The sequence below is a fragment of the Trachymyrmex cornetzi genome, unplaced genomic scaffold, assembly GCF_001594075.2.
Source record: "Trachymyrmex cornetzi isolate Tcor2-1 unplaced genomic scaffold, Tcor1.1 scaffold392, whole genome shotgun sequence".
NCBI lineage: Eukaryota > Metazoa > Arthropoda > Insecta > Hymenoptera > Formicidae > Trachymyrmex > Trachymyrmex cornetzi.
The window spans coordinates 541,840-564,412 of NW_017298663.1; the positions used below are offsets into that span (position 1 = coordinate 541,840).

The window sequence follows — 22,573 nt, forward strand, 5'->3', positions numbered from 1 at the left end:
AATTACACATTATCTTTAACCAATTATAATTCAAAAACTATTGTAGCCTCAACATTTTTGTATTAAGATTTTCGTCTCAAAATTACCTCAAAAATACGTTCTTAAGAGGAAAGTGCAGTAGTTGTGAGACACCCTGTATATATATTGTCATAAAAACTCTCCAAATCATCATTTTTAACGTCTTTGGTTATAATTTTCCCAAAAAATTGTGACGTAATAATAGTTAAATTTGTCCAATAGATTTCTATTCGACAAACAAAAATACATCGAAAATGACTATTCATACCGGTATTGCAAAAAAAATGTCATATTTTGTCAGTGTTATTACAGGATGATGCGCCATTAAAAGAAAATAACACAAAACAAAATAAAAAAATTACAAAAGCTACTTAAAATAAAGAATACTATTAAATACGTACCTTAGAATCAAAATTGGTAAAGTCGGCGAATCCGGAAGATGTAAAACTATTATTGTTATCGATTGTTTGTTGAGCGCTAAATGGATCTGAATTTGCATTCGCAAATGGATCTGGAGTTGGTGAAGGCGTTGGAGGTGCAGGTGCTGCTCTCAATGGCCCAGTAGGACCTTGACTCGGTCGAGGTGGAGCTGGACGTGGCGGTGGTTGCTTCGCTTTCTTTGGCGGAAGAGCGGGACTAGGGCTCTCGGGACGAGGAGGAGCATGAAGATTGGCAAATGGATCTTCTCCAAACGGATCTTTTGCATTCTTAACAGAAAACCATCATTCTCATCAGCATTTTATTTAACGTTTCAATAAAGCATAAAATATATTAAGCATAATAAAATATCCATATTCTTTAAACTAATAATTATTACTTTTCTACGCTATTCTTCAACTTCATTACTATTAGCCATTGTCATCGATTAAAAATTAAAAATATGAACTGAGAAGTATTGAGAACAAGATTGCTTCATTCAAATATGTTAATATGGAGATTTGACCAAAAACGTTTACAAATAAAATTTTACATACCAATGTAATTGTAGACGTTTTATTCTCAGCTCGTTTTCCATTATCAAATGGATCAAAAGGATCTTGCTTTACCACCATATTGGTATTATCAAACGCAGTAAAAGGATCTGCTGTAAAATTCTATGGAATGGTTTTTTTTGTTATCTAGTGACTATGCTTACAGAATAAAAGATTAAAATATGAATAAATATCATCCATAAATTACATTGTTGTAGTCAAATATTAAAGTCCGGCATTTTCTAGGTGCATTATGTTTCACGCATGATACGCATGATACATTATTTATTCTTGTTATTCAACAAATATCGAACAAAGATGAAGGATGCATTATGCGCATCATGTAAGAACCGGAATGCAATCCTTCTGCCAGCTTCACTTTGCTCTATCGTTTTTGTTGTTACATTATACTTCTACTACTTCATGTTTGTATAACCACACATAACCATGTCTTCTATTCTATTTGTCTGTCTACGTATTGTTGCATGGATATATTTGTAAAATAATAAAAGAATATCACAAGAGAAAATGTAAAAGGCAGGAGAGCAAAGAGTGAAAGATACGTGGACATAATCGTAGAAAAAAACTTACATTAGATTGTTGCGCAGAAAACGCGCTTCCAAACGGATCGGATATCGGTGCGCTAAATGTTTCTTTGGCTTTATTCAATGCAAAAGGATCTTGATCTCCAAATCCGTTTAAAGTGCTAGTCCCAGTTGTATCTGTTTTCATTTCATTCGCTTCACCTGCACTCTTAGTTGTTTCATATCTAGAGATATAAAATTACCGTCAAATTCAATTTAACAATTACTTACGGTAAAATGGTAATTTATTAGTAATTTTGATAAAATTTATTGTTTTTTTTTTTAGTTTTATGCACAAATAGGTTTTATTTATGTTTTTTACATTAATGTATAATATAAAACAATATTCTTCTAACATTCTCATCGAAAAGTATAAATCGCTGATAGAATAATAATAGGACTGTTCACTAAATCTAAACGTAAAATCTAATCGGTGCTAAAATCCGTTTTCAATATATGGTTCCCTAGAGATTTAATAGTGACCAAAAAATAGAAAGCGATGCAGATAAAAAATTCCAGTATTTTTTTACATAATATCTTGTTTTATATTTTGAAATCTAGCTTTTTATTGAATTATTTAATTATTCTATATTTCTATTTAGATATTCCGGCAGTAGTGCAGTTACAGAAATATTTTATTTTTTATGTATAATTGTTTTTATTTTTACTTTAATAAAAACTTTAACGGTCTAGTCGCTAAAATAGCAAGCAAATAAATGGAAATTTTATAAGTTTAATTGAAAAGTAAAAAATATAAAAATACAAAGATTAAAATATGTACAAAATAGCTTAAAATTACTGTACTGTTATATTTTTTCAGAATCCTAATAAAAAAATTTATTTGAAGTTTCTTTAGTTTAGACTATATACCGAGTTTTTTAATTGTCATATATAATAGTCAATAATATAATGATTAAAAGGAATAATATTACATATTGATATACAATATATTATACTGTATACCAATATGTAATATCAAAATGAAAATATAAGTTAAATGAAGCATTTTGAATTTAATAACTAAAGGCTAAATTTACATCAAATTATTTTAGTTTTATTATTTTAAATTACCATTTTACCAGCCTCCAAAAATTACTGACTAATTTACCGTAATTTACCGAATAAATTATCGTAAAATTTAGTCATTTTAATCTCTATTCATATGTATTTTTTTTTACACATATACAAAAATGTCATTATAATTCTGATGAGAAAGATTTGTTTTAAATAAAATATAATACGCACTCTATATCTTCAATCTCGGGTACAAACTGCAGACTAGTATCAGGTACAAGATTGACGTCTCCTGCAGCGAGCGCAGAATCATAAAGTGCAATTGCATCACTCATCTGACGTTGTTGTTCTTGTAAATGAGTAATTTTAGCCTTCGCTTGACAGATTTCTAACTGAGTATCTTGCAATTTCTTCGTCAACTCATTTAGCTGGTCCCTATTTTTATTCTGTTGCTGTTCTAATTGCTGCTCCTCTTGTCGCAGTCCTTCGAGTTCTTGTCTTTTGAAGTTCAACTCTTCTTCTTGACTCCGCAACACCGATTCTTGTTCTTCAGCTTGTTGGCGAAGTTTATCGACCTTAAAAAAATATAATAGATTTATATAAAGAATTCAATTTGCTTGTTGTAGACTTCAAGTAAAAATAATAAAACTTGCATATTAGCAACTAATATGCTTGTATCTGCTATTATGTTTGTATAATTGATAGAGTTAAAACGTGAGAAGATGTAGGATTTAATTAGAGATGTGCAAACAATTTTGCGATATATCGCAAGTATTGGCCTGTAAGAAATTAGCACCCTACTTTTGGAATTAACTTATTTTGAAAATTGTGTTGAATTGTGCTAGGTTTGTGCTACATTAATACCCGAATATTAAAGTTAAAATATGAAAAATACGTAAAAAATAAAAAAAAAAACGATTTTTTAGGCCAGCCCTCATTTTGCGATTTTTTTCAATTTTCATGATTGTGCTAGGTTGTGCTAAATTATGCTAATACTGTACCAAAGTACTTTTAAATAATGACAACAATAGAAGTTATAATAAAAAAAGAATTTTGACAGTTTGGAATAAAAATGAAGCTTACATGTGTATCAGTTATTCAAATACCAAAAAATTGCGTATCTGAGTTGTGCTAGCCTAGCACAAATCAGCACAACCTTCAAAATCTTCGGCACAACGATATCAAGAACACTTTGCTCTTGCGCGCGGATCTTGGCGCTCGGCTTTTTTGTCCATAATACAGCTTTATAACTTGTAGTTCTTCGACGTCGACAATATTGTATATCTGAGTTGTACTAGTCCAGCACATGATAGCACAATGATATTAAGAGCACTTTAATTGAATTGACCATCAATTTTTAATAATAATAACTAGTAAAAATGTTTGTGTTATTCACTTATCGATCCATGTCCTCACCTATTATAATTCATATTATTCCCTTCTCATCAGATAATTACAATCCGAATTATGGATAAAGAATCCGAGCGCTAAAGGCCGCGCGTAAGAGCAAAGTTCTATTAATATTATAACTTAAAAATATATAGGCTCTAAGGATAAATCAGCTAAAGGGGGATACAAAAGCCAATTAACCCTTCGAAGCATACATTTTTCTTTACGTAGAATTCAGTTAAAATTTGTTACTCGGGGGTTTTCGGGGTCGCTGATTACGAATCTGACCTCAGATTTTCAAAATTCAAAATGACGGATCCAAGATGGCGGACAAAAAATTAAAAAAATTAGTTCTGGGACTGTAAAATGGGGTCAAGTAGGTTTTTTGGGTCACTCATTACGAATTTGAAGTCAAAATTTTTTAACTTTTTGTCTGCCATCTTGGATCTGCCATTTTGAATTTCGAAAATCAGGTCAGATTCGTAATCAGCGATCCCGAAAACCCCCGAGTACCCAGTTCGTCCCGATCAAGTAACTTTTTTGCTTTTCGATCCGCTTCAAAGGGTCCGCCATATTGGATCTGCTATTTTGAATTTTTAAATTTTGATTTCAGATTCGTAATCGGCGACCCAAAGACCTCTCGGACTTCATTTTCGGTTAATTAGCTATTATTGATTAGTCACAATCACATTTATTGTTAAAAAGTAATGAATTTTTCCAGTTTGTTTATTTATTAAATACATTTCGGAAACAATAGGAATGTTTCCACGGTTTTTTTTATAACAACTGATGTTCTACAAAACCGATAATGTTCTTTTCATTGTAGTAATGTGTTAAAAATTGTGTGAAAAACATAAAAAAACTGAGGTTAAAAAGATGTAACATAGGGGTAACATATGTGTGATACTGTACCGCAAAGGGTTAAGAGCCTACGCAGTTGTTGGTACGCAAATACGGATTAATTTGATGAGTAAATAAATAATTTTGCGCACCACAACAACCGCGTAGGTTCTTAATTGGCTTATTTGTCGCCCTTAATATTATACTGTTGTGCCCAAGATTTTGAAGGTTGTGCTGATTTGTGCTAGGCTGGCACAACTCAGATATGCAATTTTATGGTATTTGAATAACTGATACGTATGTAAGCGTCATTTTTATTTCGAATTGTTAAAAATTATTTTTTTATCGTAACTTCTATTATTTAAATTTTTATTTTAAAGGTCCCACTTTGACACAACATAAGCACACCTTAGCACAACTTAGCACAATCATAAAAACTGACAAAATTGCAAAGTGGGGGGTTGGCAAAAAATCGTTTTTTTTTATTTTCTAACGTATTTTTCATATTTTAACTTTAATATTCGGGCACAATGTAGCACAAACCTAGTACAATTCAGCATAATTCTCAAAATAAGTTATTTCCAAAAGTACTTGTTCTTTAATTCTTTTAAAACCATGTAAACAAGTGACTAATGCCTAATTAGAAAAAGGATATATTCTTCTATTTCGTGAAGGATTTTTTCTTTGAAAACAAATTTCGAATATTGTTAGAGATTTTTTACTATTACATTGAAAAATAAACGCTAAAAACTAAAGATTTTTACCAAAGACTTTTGGTGCGACAAAAATGGGCAGTTGAACAAATGTATGAGCGGGAGCAGTGTATAAAGCACAGAGTGCATAACGTATAATGCATAATGCATAAGAAAATGGACCAATCAAAATCCTTCGTTCCTTCCTTTCCAAGAAATAAATTCTTATTAGTTAATTTTCTTATGCTTTATACATTATGCGTTGTACAAAAGTCTGTGTTCCCATCTTGTAATATACTATAAAAACCGCGATGCAATATATCATATTTATCGATTTATCACTGTGATTTTTAAGGAAGATCGCAATGTACAATTTTGAAAATCGCACATCCCTAGATTTAATTTTATTAATTTAATATTATATTTAATTGTGCTATTGTATAGTTATTTTGTATCACTGAAAAAATTTTCTAAATCTAAATAATATTCATTTCTTGAATAGTTCCAAGTAATAGTTCCAAGCTACTTGTAACAAGTAATATATATTTACTAAATAAAAATAATTTCATAATAGCATAATAATAATAAACAATAAATAACAAGAAGGGACTACAAATCAGATTTATATGTATTTCAATTTCTTAGAACATACGTTTCGATCTTATTATTAGGTCATCCTCAGTGTAAAAAAATTAAACGCAAATTTGACAAAATTAAAACGGTTAAAATTATACAATTTATAGTTACGCAAAAAGTTGGTAGTATTTAATTCTATTTATCTTCCGCACAATACATGTCAGGAGTGCTTATCCATGCATCGGAATAGCGTAACGAGAGAACATATAGCATATAAATATAACGCGGAACGAGAGCAGAACCAATCACAAGCGTTCCGTGCCAATTGCAATTGATGCAATTGATGTATAATTTTAACCGTTTTATTAATTTTGTCAAATTTGCGTTTAATTTCTTTACATTGAGTATGACCTAATAATAAGGTCGAAACGGGGGTGATCCCGATTGACCACGGCTCGATTGGACACCACCAATCACAGCGACCGGTGCTTAGGAGCTTTGTAGTTTCAAGCGCTGTGAGTGGCTCGTGTCCAATTGAGCCGTGTCCAACTGGGTGCCACCCGTCGAAACGTATGCTCTAAGAATTTGAAATACATAAAAATCTGTCTTGTTATTTATTATATATATTTACATTTAACAAATATTTACTTGCAGTTAAGAAAAGTTTACTTGGAACTATTCAAGAAACAAATTACTTAGATTCAGAAAATGTTTTTTTCAGTATATATCACAAAAAAGAATGTAACAAATTATGCATGCCAGCAAAGCATCAATAATGCGTTATCATACACGTTTTGAACAACTGCAGAATTTGACTTGCATACACAGAAAAAAAACTATTCTTAAATCAACCATATTATATTCATCTATAAGCAAAAATATTCTAATCTTACTTCAAAGATATCAATCTTGATTCGATTAAATTTGTTTTGATGGAGGTATTACTTTGCACTTCATTCAAGACTTGCTCAATTAAAAATTTTATATCAATACAAATAAATCTTATATCAAGACTAAAATTTTTAAAGCAAGATTACAATATTTTTGCTTATATATGAATATATTATGGTTGATTTAAGAATAGTCTTTTTTTCTGTGTATATAATAGATATTAGGTTTTGTTTACTTTAGTATAAAAATGTATTTTTGAGAGAGAAAGATATATATTTATCTATCTCAGAGATGATATTAGCAATATCGTACACACACGTACGTACGTACGCGAATATATATAGTGTGTTCTATTTTAAACAGTCCAGCCGAATATCTCGAAAATTAAATTCGGCATACAAAAATGTTTCAGATAAAAATTGTATCATTTGGAGAGAGATAAATAATAGTAAAATAAATTTTTTTTTTTTAAATCGATTCTTCAAGGTCACATAAAAATTATCGCAATTTTTTAAATAGATATATATAATTTTTGTATATATCTGCTTATTCTGCTTATTCTATATAAAAGTATTAAAATTATATATATCGAAAAATAAATAGTCTATTTTATAATATACTTTATAATTTATTCTGGCGTATTTTGACATAAAATATAAAATATTTCATAAACTATTAATTTTTTAATAACTCTTTAATACTTTTATTTGCAAAATAACTAGAAGTATAGTATTATGTAAAAAAAATCATATAACTCCATTCAAAAAACGATAATGACTCAGACAAAAAGATCGATATTTTTTGAGCATTGATTTTATTCGTTCCCTGCAGACAATACATTTTGTTTAAAACATTTTTGCCTGCTGGATTCAATTTAGTCCGCCATTCTAATATGTAAGTAAGTACGTACTTACACGTGCATGTATATACATACACACCGTGGAAAAATAACAAAATATTTCGTAAAAAAAAAGAAATTTATTTCCTAGCGCGACAGATATGTATCAATTTTCATTGTATAAAGATAAAGATCCACTTTAAGCAATATTGTCATCATATACCTTCTTCTGTTCCTTTTGAATCTTCTCTTCGACCTCACTCAAATCTCTATCTACTTCAGTCTTCTATAAGCCAAACATAATAAAACAAAATCATAAAGAAAAACATAAAAACATAACTAAATGAATAATAAATCATATCTTTTTCCATTTCTTTTCTCTCGTTCTCTCTCTTTTGTAATTTATTTTTAATAATTAATAATGTGTTAAAATAAACGTCAGTAAATACTACAATTAATTCTTATTTATGTATAAAACGAATTTTATTTATGTATTAAATGAATAAGTACACTTCAAATTCACAAAATAATATATGAATAAAATATAATAACTAAAAATATAGCAAAAGAGAATGGATTACGACAAATATAATCACTATTTATTTTTTATTATTATTGTATCTGATTTCTTTGTATTATTCATATGTAACGAAAAGTATCCGTAAACTCAAAATACGCAATATGGCATATATTTATTATTACTTTATTACGCTTATTAAATATTATTTAAAATATTAATTTTATTTTACAAGGGCAATGTATAAACGACAACTATATATGTGTACCGCATATAGTTGTGCCTAAAAAGCAGTGCCGCGTACATTCAATAAGCAAGCCGATATATTATCGAATTTCCATTTACCTGGGCTTTTAAGTCGTTCAATCTCTTCTGCGCCTCACCCTTCTGATTTCCAAGTTGCTTCAATGTTGCCGCAAGCGTATCCAATTCGCTTTGAAGACTTTTGATTTCTCCATTCTTTATCTTAATATCGGCTTCCTTTTGCGCAATATCCTGTTCCATACTTTGTCTTTCACGTACAAGTTCCGCTATGTCTTTACTTATCATATTCAACTCTGGATTCGAGTAGCCTGATATGTTATTGTTTTCCTGTAATAGAAGCGTATTCAAAATGTTAATATCTGATTATTGTTATGATATTTCCTATCATACAAAGAAATAGTATTTTTATTTCAGCTTAAAATTCATTTGTGTATTATGTATATTGAAAAAGAAAGATGATACAAATTATACTTTACATCTAAAAAAATTTTCATATCACATATATTTTTAAGAATTTTTCATTTTTTAAATTTGTGAAGATTTTTTAAAAATATCTTAAATTTTTGCTTTTATAGGTTTTCTTTAGAAATTATAAAATAAATTATTAATAAAAATCTTAGAATATATATACTTTAGAATTCACATATATACAAAGAATTCTAGAAAACGTGTAGATATTCTCAACGAAATGTTGAAAAATGTTCCGTTTCGTATACAAAAATTTGAAAAATTTTCTAAAAAGTTATGATGAAATTATACAGAATTCTGAAATTTATAAATTCTGAAGAATTATATGAAAAAGTATATCAGAATTTTCGCTAATTAAAAATCTTAATTAACGATACAATTCAAATTATAATTTTTATATAAAGAATAAAATGTTAATTACATAATTCTAGTGTAGATGGATCTCTATACAATATAGCGAATTTTGGGGTGCATTCCGTTTCACGCATGATGCATCATTTATCCTTGTTGTTCACCGAATGCTAAACAAGGATAAATGATGCATTATGCACATCATACGTGAAACGAAATGCACCCTTGATGTATCTCCAATAAATTTCTTAAATGTGCATGTACCAAGTTCAAGATGTTTTATAAGATGTATGTATTAAAGATTAAATATATATATATATACATACACATATATATATATATATATAATTTTGACAAAGAACGCCTATATATACAGGGTGTCTCAGAAAATGTGACCGAAACACAGTGGGGACATAGATTGGATCAAGGGGAACAAAACAGTTTTGTACCATTTTGCAATTGACGCAATATTTAACGAGATATTAACGTTTAAAGATAGGCGAATACGAGCGTCCGACCAGCCTACTGATCATGTACTGCTGCCGGCAGGACGGCCTACCGGGTAGGCCGCCATTTTGAAAAAACTACAAAAAAGCGAATTTTTTGCAGTTTTTTAAAGTTCTGAGAATTTTTTCAGGATTTTTTATCAACTTTTTAGTACTACATTTTTTTATTTTTACCAACATGAGAAATACAGTACTTATTAAAAAATTCTGAAAAAATTTTGAAAAAATTCTCAGAACTTTATGAGAAGAAAATAAATAATTTTTGTCTCTTGCAGTTTTTCTGTAAAGTTGATAGTATTTGAGTAAAAAATTATTCAAGATCAATATTTTGCAATTTTTAGTAATTAATATCTTGTTAACTATTGCGAAAATTGCAAAATGGTAGAGAACTTTTCGACTCAGTTTAATCCGCTCTATCTACACGAAAGTGATTGGCAAAAAAGGTCGGGACACCCTGTATATATACATATACGTATATGTATGTATATACATATAATATAAACATATAAAATTGCTGTCACAAAGTTTGAGTTTTGTTAATTCTTGTATATATTGCTCGCATTTTTTGTGTTTAATTCTTCCAAGATTGTGCTATTTGGCAAGGGTTATGGTATTTAATTGTTCTAATGCTCAATTTCTTCACCTCTAGATAACTTTATCCGAAAGATATCTCCCAGAATACAATGGAGATATCTCCTGGATAAGGTTGTCCGCAACTTATCTGGAAGTGAAGAAATCGGGTATTAGTCTTGATTTTTAGATCTTATTTTCGTTCGTGTAGAGTTTCATTCATACGCAAGTGTTTTATAAACATTCTGCTGAACGCAGCTATTATATTAGCATATAAAAAAAATGACAGGACATTACACTGGCATTTCATTTCATTATATTGCGATACTTCATGACGCTATACAGAATGATAATGATGAAAACATGTATAATGCCAATTTTAATCTATTATTTCAACAATGTATCTTTAGCTTTACTACGAGCAAATTTATTAACTAAGCATGAAGAATTACCAAAAAAAATTAATAAAATGCTTAATGGTAAGCATGGTACGTAAATGTTTTAATTACATGTGAATGATTAGATATACAGATGTCAATCTATCTATAGTGTGTGTGTGTGTGTGTGTGCGCGTGCGCGCGCGTATACATACATAAGTATTTGTTATTGTAATAACAAGGTGATGAAGTTCTTTTAAATGTCAATGAATATGAATATCCGAAAACTAACAAGACCTTAAGACAGCTACACAAACAACAATGGCTAAATTATTACAAGTGTCTGAAAGAAATATACGCAGATATAAAGCAAGACAGAATTACTTATCCAAGTGCACTCATAGCGCTCGAGGGAGCATCCGTAACGTACGATTAAGAAAATTATCATAAAAATTTACCATGAACAATTACGATAAAACTTTAACAAATTGATTTACAGTTTAGAATGTCAAATCTGCATCTCGCCACTGGAAATGTATACGACTTCTCTAATAGAATGGTACTTTAACAGCAGCAGCAGCAGCAGTAGCAGTAGCAGTAAAAGCAGTAAAGTTAAAAATACGCTACACAATGGGAATCACATTGTCAATTCACCAGATAACCGATATATCATCATGTACAATGTTAAGGTGTAAATTCAGGAAGTATGGCGTATGTGATACACAACTGCAAAAGATAACTCGGAAAAATATTTTTTTATACATAAATTATACACATATTACTAAAAAATTAAATTTTTTCAATATTAATGGGAAATGTAAATAATTATAAAGTAATTGAAAGGCTGAAACATGTAAGAATTTTAATTGATTATAGATTATAATATTTATTATGCAATATATTCTTTTATTGTTCTCAACATAAAAACTGGTAATTTAGATTCTTATATTTCTTATATACCCTTTATTATATTTATTGTTTACGAATTAATAATAATTAATGATTCTTAGTTAGAGCAAGCTGGATCTTATTGGTGTGAAGTAGGACATACTGTAGGATCAATTTATTATTTACATGTCGATAGTAATATGGAAACGGTTAATGTATATCCGGATAGAGCGTCTTATATATTGCAAGCAACATTGATGAAAAATGTGTCGGAATACAAGTTGAAAGTTTATACCACTTGGACAACGTGGAGTTCTTGCTCCACATGCGATGCAGTCGGGATAAAGCTGCGATACGGTTATTGCACCGTTTCCCTTTTAGAAATGTCAGATCACAAATCTTTTATTAACAAACGTGTATCGATAATGAATAAACTACAACATATGAAACGAGATATAAAGAAAGGTAAAAATAAATAAAAACAAGATATTTTTTTATTCTTTCTCGCCAAGATTCTTACTAAATTTTAAGTTACTTAAAGAATGGAATCAAACGCAAAACGACACAATGCAAATAGAAGCGATAAATACAACTTTGGAAGTTCAATTAAAAACGGCGTTAATGCTATTTAAGAACAAATTACCGTGCAAATCGAGATTTCTTCCAGAACAAGTGCGACTAATTCCTGCTATCAAAAATAAAAAAATTGAAATTATGAAGCAATATTGTAAGGTATGCATATCAAACAATACTTAAGACTTCTCGTTACAATCACGTAAAATTAGGATATTAAAGGAAAAAATGATGAATCTTTTCTTCCTTTTACTATATCGATTGATTTTTTACAAAATGTTATTCATTTTTATTTAAATTAACAGGTTTATTTTTAATTAAATTGTTATTACCTAATGCTATTAAGTTAAATTTAGCTTAACAGCATTAGGTAACAATAATCTAATTGAAAATAACATTAATATGCAAAGGAACTATTATTTTTATACAAAAGAAAATATCTATTTGGTGCACTTCATAATTATTATTGCAATAATAGAGTATAAATTTTAATGAAAATCGAAACAAATACTCTTGCAACAGAAAAAATGTCGAAAAGATATCATATTTGAGGTGCGCGATAAAAAGGGTAATATTCTGGAAAGTGCAAACAATAGTGCAGGTATATTTTCTATGATTCAAGAAATGCCTGAGCCATTACCATCAATTGCACGTATTGTTGTTTATGAAAAACATAATAAAAATATCAAACTTGTCTGTCCAGGGTAAAATTTAAAACATAAGTTCTAATCGCTTCATTAATAATGACAAATATAAAAAATGATTTAAAATTTACTTTAGAAATTTGAATGCAGATGTTCCGATTGTTTGGCGAATCGATGATAAAACGATTATTCCATCTCACATTAAATCCCAATCAAATGGAAGAATTCATATTAATCCTCAGATGCAAATACTATTTGAACCTTTAAAGTTTGAGGATACTAATATATACAGGTAAATTAAATTCATTAACGAGAACATATAACAATCTAAAAACTTGTTTCATTAATAGTTGTTGGCAAAATAATGAAATTGCTGGAATAATAAAGCTAATTGTAATTGGAGAAATAGAATTCAAGTTGAATCATCATGTTATTTTAATGGGCGCTATCGTCGTAATTAGTGTCATTTTCATAATGTTTTGGAAAGCATTCAAGGAACGAATGCGATATACGATGCATTAATAAACACTATAAACGCTATTTTATAAATGCTGATGTATAGATTAAACTGTTCATTGACAATTTGTGAAATGATGTGTTTATGTTGTGCATGAAGAAGAGAAGGAAGGCGATGAACCTCAAATAAACTTTAAATTAGAGCTCGAAATACCCGAGTACCCACTCGCCCACTTTGTTATATGTGTATACGGATCTGGACCGATTCCGCGGGTATCTACTAATTTGGGTACCCGCAGAATCATGTACAATGCGAGTACCCGTGGAATCGTGTACGATACGGATATTCGAGGAATCGTGGGCGATACGGGTACCTGTTTCGATGCGAGTATCCGCTATATACTACAAATATCTGTAATTTTGTCAATTTTAACGTATGTGTTTTACAATAGTTTGTAGTGATTCTCATTTCGTTTATAATTAAAATATTCTAGAGCTTAATTGTTTCGTTTTCGCATTATAGATATTAAATACTTTTCCAAATTTAATTTGCTTTGCAGGAACCGTACAATCAATATATCCTTAATTCAAACCGTTTAACTACAAACAAAATGAAAATTAGTATAAACAATTCTAAAACGCCTTTAAAATTAACAGAATTACACGCAGATATCTGTAGCATATAGCGAATATCCGCATCGAAACGGGTATCCGTATCGCCCACGATTCCGCGAGTACCACGTATTGCAGACAGTTCTACGGGTACTTGCATTTTACACAGTTCTACGGATATCCATGTAACTGGTCCAGAGCCGTATGCACGGATAACGGATCTATGGGCGGGGGTACTCAAATTTTATGTTATCCGGTTTTGTTTCTGAGCTCTACTTTAAATATAGCATATTTATGTATTATAAGTACATCAGAAAAGAATTTATTAATAATTACCACAATAGTTTCTCCAACTTTCCGTACAGAAGGCGGTATCATTTCAGGGGTTAAACTTGTCGGAGGATCTATACCGTTGAGTTTCTGCTTGATAAGCCACATGGCTATGGCAAATTGTTCCTTATTTAATTTTCCACTTTGACAAATATCGCATAAACTCCTAATTCATAAAATATTTTCGTTAATACCATGATAGTTAATTTTTGATAAATTGTTTACAATAAAGTACTATGTTACCATATATGGGCTAACACAGAATGTGGAAGTCCACTTTGTAGGAAGACATCCTTGATTTCTAAACCAGAGACAAATCCATCTCTGTCCATGTCAGCTTGTAAAAATAATTTTTCCGCAGCTATTTGATCTTCGGCCGAAACTACCCAATGTTGCGCGCTTGTCTGAGAATATACAGTACAAGAACATTGGATGCGGAAATACAATAAGTTCTTAAATCACAGAGTTTAAAAGATAAATACTTTTACAGCATCTAATCCAGTCAAGCTCTTAATAGTCGTCGTATTTGATAAGGGTGGTGCTTGTGTTTGCGATGACGGTGATGCAGTAACTGCCATGCCTATCAGTGTAGGAGACTTAGTCTTAGAAATAATAATGTCTTTCCTTTTATTAGGTGGCATTAATTCTGGTGGAAGTACACTTGGTATTGCATATTTTTCCAATGCTTTATATACAAGATGCATAGCCTGCATAATAACACAGTTAGGCAGAAAAGAAAAGAAAATATAATTTATAATACAAATATTGTTAAAATACATAGAAAATAATTAACGTTTAATATCATTCAAGATAATCTCTCAATACTTAACATTACATTGTTATCAAAAATTGTTTCTTCAATCAATATAGTATCCATACATCATGCAAAACGGATGAGTGAAGAGGGCTACATTCAGTCAAAATAAATCTTAATGTCTAATACTTTTTTGTAAAAAGTCTTTCACAATTTTCAGTTTAAAAATACTACCCTCCGATTATATATATATACTTGCCAATTTTAAAACACAATTCTAGACTAAAGCTAGAGTACGTAATAAAATTAAATAATATCACTATATGCCTCGGTAATTGAATTTAAGGAGGACCTTGCTACTTCCTAGTCAATAGATAGTTTATTCATAATATGTAAAACAATTAAAATAATGGAATAAAAAAATTACGAACAATATCTTATGTCATTAAACATAATTGTTGTTAATGTTACTAAATATTTTCAAAAAGACAAAATAAAAGTTGTAAGATACTCATTTGATGAATATGCATTTGACACATATTCTAGTTTTTTTCATTGAAGAATATAAATTTTGTGTAAACTGTATGGTCAGTATAAATTTTCATTTAATTTCATTAAATTTTCATTTAATTTCATTAAATTTTCATTTAATATTCATTATTATAACATATATAAAAAAAAAACAATTGATACTTACAACTACAAATTCATGTCTATCCAGCATACCATCCTTGTCCATATCTGCCAAGTCCCAAATCTTACCAAGCGTATCCATGGGAAGTTTGCTGTCCATAAGAACACCTTTTACTTTATTTCCAGATATATAGCCATTAGATGGCTGTAAGCTATCAAAAAGCTGATCGTATTTTGCTCGTTCTGTAGGATTAATTGACCAATCTCCATTATTGACAGATGTTATTACAGGCAAAGCATTAGTCATAGCCTTCTGTTGAATGACTGGAATGTCTCCCTGATATCAAAGAAGACAGACAATGTAATGCTTGTTCCAGTTGCAAAAATGTGTCTATATGTGTCTATATATAAATTTACCATCTTTGGTGGTGGCAATTCTAGGATTAGATTAGACATATTCAAATCCTTTCCTGTTTGTGCCAATGCACATAATTTGAGTGCAACAAACAAGCCAGATTTGTCTAAAGAACCCCTTGATTGTGGATCAGCCATATCCCATATTTTACTCAAAATAACATCACTCAACTGGGATTTCTTAAGAAATCTTGCAGCATCCATTGCCTCAATCCGTCCATATCCATTTGGATCAATCTAGGAACAAACGTGCGTGTGTGTGTGTGTGTGTGTGTGTGTGTGTGTATATTGGAAATAAAGCAAACAAGGTACGATGCAAAAGCAGATTTTTTTTATTAAAACATTACTTTATATACAAATGATGATTGCAATGTCTTTCTTGAGAGCTCTTCAGTTACCAGTATGTCTACAAATATGCTCTTCCAACGAATAATATACCTGATTATAATAAGCTTCATATATTGCAGTATGGCATCCAGCCACCTGTAAAAACAGCAAACTCGAATGCATTTTTTATTTTTATCTGCACAAATTTTAACGATCAGTATAAATAATACATATATTCAATTGTTTGTCATAAATTGTCAATATAATGTTTAACAAGTATTCGTCAACATGAATAATATAAATAACATATATAATAAGCTGACATAAGTTGACAAATAAAAACGCTTATTATCAAAGCTTATTGATACTAAATAAACAAACCGTTAAATTAAAAGAAAGTCAGACTCGCGCGTTTCTAGAACAGCGCGATAAAAACAACAAAGGCTTCCTCCCCGACAAGTAAAAATTTATCAATCAAAATAGGTACAGATAAAATGATACTCCGCCATCGAAAAGAGGACGTTTCGACCTAGACCGCCCGAGATAGATAAGGTATCGCAACGAAGACGCATAAGTACTGCGACAGTTTAATACAAATCATGGCGAAACTTTACGAAAGAAGCTCTCACAACAGGCGTGAGTCACATTAAACGTTATATTCTCGTAAAATCGTGAAAATCGTTCCGTACCTGCGTAGGTGACGGCAAAGCAGCCATACTTGCGTTAAGCACTGGTTTAACCAATCAGACACTCAATCGATACTGTACGATTTTTAACAATTCCGTTTAATATTTCGCGGGGATATCGCTCTTAATTATTGAATATTCCAGCGAATTATAGTGGTTTCATCCTCTATTATCTTATAAATTCAAAATAGAAGAATGCACGACAGAAAAAATTTATTTAAGAATTTAAGAAGCACCAATTTATGAGACACCTATCAAAATCTCTTCTATCGTTTATTCAAAATCGATTGCACTAAACATTCATATTAAGTCTGTTCGCATTGCTTGCACTTTTTCAATTCGGTAATCAGCATCTTCGCTTTTTCCACAGATTTCTATATATTGTCAGAAAGAAATCTGAGGAACCTGAGAAAGAACATAATAGCCTTTTGCCTGTTACTGTTACCGCAAAATGCCCTAGCCCTAGAGTAAAGAATAAGGGCGCGTTCACACCTCGACGGAAAAGCAGAAACCGGAAAGCAGAGTATCAATTCATGAAACTTTATCCCTAGGATGAAAAGTGAAAAGTGAAAATTTTCTCCATTAAATTCAATGGTAAAAATGTTAACTTTTTACTTTCCATTCTAGGGATAAAGTTTCATGATTGATACCCTGCAGCCAATCAGGGTCCCGATTCTGTAACTGTTTTAAGGCATAAACACAATAGGCACAGGCAACAGGGAATAACGAGCCGTCCAATCAAAGCTCTGTTGTGTAAGTTCGACATTACATCCCAGAGCTCTGATTGACGCAACCCTAATAGCGTTTTCGGCCCGACCGGGTTTGCACCAACCTGGGTTGGATTAATGGCGTTTTGCGCTTTCCTATTGGTAGAGCGTGTGACATCAACCAATAGGAAAGATTAATCCAACCCAGGTTGGTGCAAACCCGATCGGGCCGAAAACGCTATAAGTCCGGATCTACAATAGGTGTTTTATGCCGTAAGAAACTGACCAATTACAGTCGAATCCGAGAAGAATAAGCGACTGTGATTCGCCCATTTCTTATGGCTTAAGGCTTAAAACCCTATTGTAGATCCGGGGTAATGGAAAGCATCCATAGTTCAGTGCATGTAACCGAATATTAGTTCATTTATGTATATTCGCCTAGGTGGCGTTCAAAACACTGTTCCAAGTAAAATAAGGGAGTTGATTATCTATTTTCTTAGATAATTTGTGGTGACAGACTACAGAGGCCCTAAGCCAATTTCTGATTTAAAAGATAGTCCAGTGTAAACAAGTAATTGTATAAAAAAGGTGATTTTTTAATATTAACACGCACAAATATGCCTCGACTACCTTTACACTATTCATCTGGGACAGGTATTATTACGCCATTCAGTAAAGCAATACGATTTGCTCGCTATGGTTGCACTAATAGACCGTTTTATCATATCGTTGTGATCGATGTAAGTTGCGACAATTTTCTTTTAAAACTGATTCTGCAATGAGTCGATAGTTGGAATTCTTAATAGGCCTTCTACAATAAACCGCAAGTCAGAAGTTCTAAGCGATCCTAAGTCATAATCGGTGAAGTTGGCCAATAGCCAATTTGAACGACTTGGTTAAGACTGGTTAAGACTTTTGACGTTCCGAGGCCTATAATATCCCTTCTGCAATAAGCCGCAAGTCAGAAGTTTTAAGCGATCTTAAGTCATAATCAGTGAAGTTGGCCAATAGTCAACTTGAACGATTTGGTTAAGACTGGTTAAGACTTCTGACGTTCTGACTTGCGGCTTATTGTAAAAGACCCATAATAGGCCTTCTACAACAAGCCATAAGTCAGAACGTCAGAAGTCTTAACCAGTTTTAACCAAATCGTTCAAGTTGACTATTGGCCAACTTCACCGATTATGACTTAAGATCGCTTAGAACTTCTGACTTGCGGCTTATTGTAGAAGGGCTGTAAATCTTAATCCGTCTTAACCTAAATAGGCGACTATGATTTTTTGCATGCTGTTAATTATGCGAGGAGTCATTTATCTCGATTAATGGGAAGGAATAAAGTCGAATTTGGTCAGTTTTAAGAGAATTGGTAGTCTTAGTTGTACAAGTTTTATGAGTGAATTGTTCAAATTGGCCAACAGCTAACTTGAATGACTAAGGCATGATTGCACCAACATTACTTTGACTTTAAGGAAGGCATAAAACTCCCTTTGTTTCTGTTTCTCTTGTGATCTAAAACAAGACAGAGTTTTCTCTATTGAAAAAAATTACATCACACAGTTGCATGATGAAATTCATGTAATTAAAACATGTAAATCATGTAACGGATTGTTCCAAATCAGTACATGATTTTTAAAAATCACTAATTTGAAAAGTCACATGATGACATGTTCTTTTTTCTTCTATTTCTATTATTCAATTCTTTAAAATTTGAAAACTATAAAATCACATGATGGATAAAATTATTTCTAATATGTGATTTTTCAAATTACGTTTAATATAATTTTTTTCAATAGGGTTAAGACTTGCTTAAAGTCAAAGTAACATTGGTGCAATTAGGTTTAAGCACAAAGATGTCCGTAACTGAAGCACGAAACGTAAGTTATAGTGCAGATTGATCATAACATTATGTGGTAACCTGTGACTACAACTAAAGTTTCATGACTTGTTACAACCATCTTTGCGCTGAGGTTCTACGACTACCGATTTTCTCAAAACTGGCCAAATTCAACTTTATTCCTTTCCATTGTCAAGCTAAATAACTCATTACAGCTGTGAAAAGTCATTTTACATTTTTTTAAGACTTAGGACTTCTGATTACCAACTACTGACTCATTGTAGAATCGGCTGAAGTATAAAAATCTTAACTATAGAGAGAGAAAAATTCTCCTATAGCTAGAATCAATAAATTTTTGTTGTAGTTAAAAAAGGGGGAAAGAAAACCACCAATAGAACAAGTTGGTGTATATGATCCTATTCCAAATATGCATAATGAAAAAGTAGTGTCCTTCAATTTTGAAAGAATACAATATTGGATTGCCAAAGGAGCACAAATATCCACACCTGTTGCAGATTTATTAGGACTCGCTGGATTTTTACCTGTTCATCCAAGAACATATATGAAGGCATGGAGAAATCGCAAAACTGTAGAAAAGTGTTCTTAAAGAAAGTATGTGTTAAGAATAAACAGTTATATTTTACAAAGTTAAGACAATTGTTATGTTATGAACATTTATTTTGTACAAATTTTGTAGTTTAACAATAAAAATATCAATAAATTACACCTGGACAATAATCTAGGTTCACATCTACGAACTAAGTGTGTTTAAATTATCTAATATACCAGGCGCTCACGCTCGATTGGACACCACCAATCACAGCGACCGGTGCTTAGGAGCTTTGTAGTCTCAAGCGCTGTGAGTGGATTTGTGTCCAACTGAGTGCCATCCTTTTCACCAATCAGCACTCTGTGTTAAAGCGCTGTTGTCTGTACGAGGATCCGGGCAATTTGTGTCCAACTGAATGCCATCCTTTTCACCAATCAGCACTCTGTGTTAAAGCGCTGTTGTCTGTACGAGGATCCGGGCTAACGCTTAATGGGTGCTTTTCAATTGCAATATCCCTAGACTCTTTCATGCACACGGCGACACAAGTTGCGTTCCAATTGTTCATTATCGTCGACCAGGGTATCAATGGTTGCGTTCAGCAGACTCAACTGTCGTGGAGCGGATCCGTGAGCGCTCGCTGCTATTGGTGTATTCTTCTAGATCATCCAATAGCAGCAAGCGAATCGTCGACCAGGGTATCAATGGTTGCGTTCAGCAGACTCAACTGTCGTGGAGCGGATCCGTGAGCGCTCGCTGCTATTGGTGTATTCTTTTAGATCATCCAATAGCAGCAAGCGCTCACGGATCCGCTCCACAACAGTTGAATCTGCTGAACGCGGCCATTCATGAAATTTTTTTCCTAGGATAAAAAGTGAAAAGTGAAAAATTTCTCCATTAACTTCAATGGTCAAAATTTTCACTTTTCACTTTCCATCCTAGGGATAAAGTTTCATGATTGATACCCTGGGCCTATATTCTGTAACTACTTTACACGCCTATCGACAGTTGGCGGTGTCGTTGCGCAGCTTTTTCACCATATAAAATATCTGCGCAACGACATCGACAATTGTCGATAAACGTGTAAAACAGTTACTGAATATAAGCCCTGGGGCTCTAGTCTTGAAAAGAAACGTATACGAAATGCTTTTTGTGTGCAGGAGCATCCGACGCGAACAAACCTATAATTGCAGAGACGAGTATTTCTGATCCACAATTTGTGGATACAGCACGATTTTACGAACCAAATATCGATTTATCATCTGCAGTCTTGATAAGTGGATCTGTGTACTCTCAGAAAAGTGGATTTTGCTATGTAGTTTGGATCCTTTTTGTCAGGGGGCAGTAGTGGGCGGCAACATTTTGCGTGATTACAGGTTTTGAGCCGTCATGTCCTCTCTCAGATTTCTCTCTGGTATTATAGTCACTGTTTTATTGTGGTGGGTAGGCTGCATTCCAAAACTCATTGAAAAAACAGTGTTGCGATTAATTTTGCAAATGGTGGAAGTATTGTTCTAAGATAAATTGATGCGCAATGGCAACATCAAAGACCACCAATACATATAATAGACAAAATTGGGAAGATGCGGTGAGCATAAAAAGAATTTTTTACTTTCAATTTAAACCTTTATTTTGTAACAATGGTGTCATTTTTATTTTATATTGCCTTTGTTGGCATGATTTTCTTGTATAGGAATTTCCAATATTGTGTCAGACGTGTTTAGGAGACAATCCATACATTCGTATGGTAAGTAAAAGTCTGGATAGTAAAAAAATTTATTCAATTGTTATCTTTTATTACAAAGTAAAACATAGTAAATTGTCCGAATTACAAACTGATGAGATGTATATACAGAGTGTCCTGTAAGTTTTGGCCAATCGCTTTTGTGTGGATAGAGTGGACTAAACTAAGTCGAAAAATCCTTTATCATTTTACAATTTTTGCAATAATTAACAAGGTATTAATTACTAAAAATTGCCAAATATTGATTTTGAATAATTTTTTACTCAAATACTATCAACTTTATAGAAAAACTGCAAGAGACAAAAATCTTCTCATAAAGTTCTGACAATTTTTTCAGAATTTCTTGATATCGTATTTTCTCATGTTGGTAAAAATAAGAAAATACAGTATTAAAAAGTTGATAAAAAATTCTGAAAAAAATTCTTAGAGTTCTATGAGAAGAAAATTAATGATTCTTGTCTCTTGCAGTTTTTCTATAAAGTTGATAGTATTTGAGTAAAAAATTATTCAAGACCAATATTTGGCAACTTTTAGAAATTAATTTCTTGTTAACTATTG

The 22,573-nt window shown here is 31.5% G+C and overlaps 4 protein-coding genes across 7 annotated transcripts in view; 3 read left to right on the top strand and 1 right to left on the bottom strand.

Annotated features, from left to right (window-relative positions):
* Window positions 1-17,336, bottom strand: part of Eps-15 (Epidermal growth factor receptor pathway substrate 15) — a 26,447-nt gene extending 9,111 nt beyond the window's left edge. For 2 of the 4 annotated variants that reach the window (XM_018512015.1, XM_018512016.1), the window contains exons 1-13: window positions 17,187-17,336; window positions 16,609-16,653; window positions 16,174-16,407; window positions 15,821-16,093; window positions 14,852-15,076; window positions 14,613-14,773; window positions 14,376-14,535; window positions 8,676-8,921; window positions 8,037-8,099; window positions 2,819-3,162; window positions 1,581-1,758; window positions 993-1,112; window positions 420-725 (exon numbers count right to left, since the gene is read on the bottom strand). In XM_018512015.1, the coding sequence (XP_018367517.1) occupies window positions 420-725; window positions 993-1,112; window positions 1,581-1,758; window positions 2,819-3,162; window positions 8,037-8,099; window positions 8,676-8,921; window positions 14,376-14,535; window positions 14,613-14,773; window positions 14,852-15,076; window positions 15,821-16,093; window positions 16,174-16,407; window positions 16,609-16,653; window positions 17,187-17,213 (2,382 nt within the window). In that variant the 5' untranslated portion in view covers window positions 17,214-17,336. The remainder of the gene's footprint in view (window positions 1-419; window positions 726-992; window positions 1,113-1,580; window positions 1,759-2,818; window positions 3,163-8,036; window positions 8,100-8,675; window positions 8,922-14,375; window positions 14,536-14,612; window positions 14,774-14,851; window positions 15,077-15,820; window positions 16,094-16,173; window positions 16,408-16,608; window positions 16,654-17,186) is intronic. The other 2 variants (XM_018512013.1, XM_018512014.1) reach the window with 2 other exon arrangements.
* On the top strand, window positions 10,836-13,493 carry LOC108764034 (Ig-like V-type domain-containing protein FAM187A). The gene is made up of 8 exons (XM_018512032.1): window positions 10,836-10,977; window positions 11,109-11,292; window positions 11,366-11,555; window positions 11,877-12,219; window positions 12,422-12,486; window positions 12,850-13,031; window positions 13,108-13,263; window positions 13,322-13,493. The coding sequence occupies exons 1-8, from the start codon at window positions 10,836-10,838 to the stop codon at window positions 13,491-13,493; spliced, it is 1,434 nt and encodes a 477-aa protein (XP_018367534.1).
* A 1,071-nt stretch (window positions 17,337-18,407) lies between the features above and the next one.
* On the top strand, window positions 18,408-20,476 carry mRpS16 (mitochondrial ribosomal protein S16). The gene is made up of 2 exons (XM_018512091.1): window positions 18,408-18,630; window positions 20,089-20,476. The coding sequence occupies exons 1-2, from the start codon at window positions 18,508-18,510 to the stop codon at window positions 20,329-20,331; spliced, it is 366 nt and encodes a 121-aa protein (XP_018367593.1). The 5' UTR covers window positions 18,408-18,507; the 3' UTR covers window positions 20,332-20,476.
* A 1,224-nt stretch (window positions 20,477-21,700) lies between these two features.
* LOC108764059 (pre-mRNA-splicing factor RBM22) overlaps window positions 21,701-22,573 on the top strand; it is a 2,293-nt gene continuing 1,420 nt past the window's right edge. The window contains 2 exon segments of the mRNA XM_018512066.1: window positions 21,701-21,859; window positions 21,965-22,018. Coding sequence (XP_018367568.1) covers window positions 21,806-21,859; window positions 21,965-22,018 — 108 coding nt within the window. The 5' untranslated portion in view covers window positions 21,701-21,805.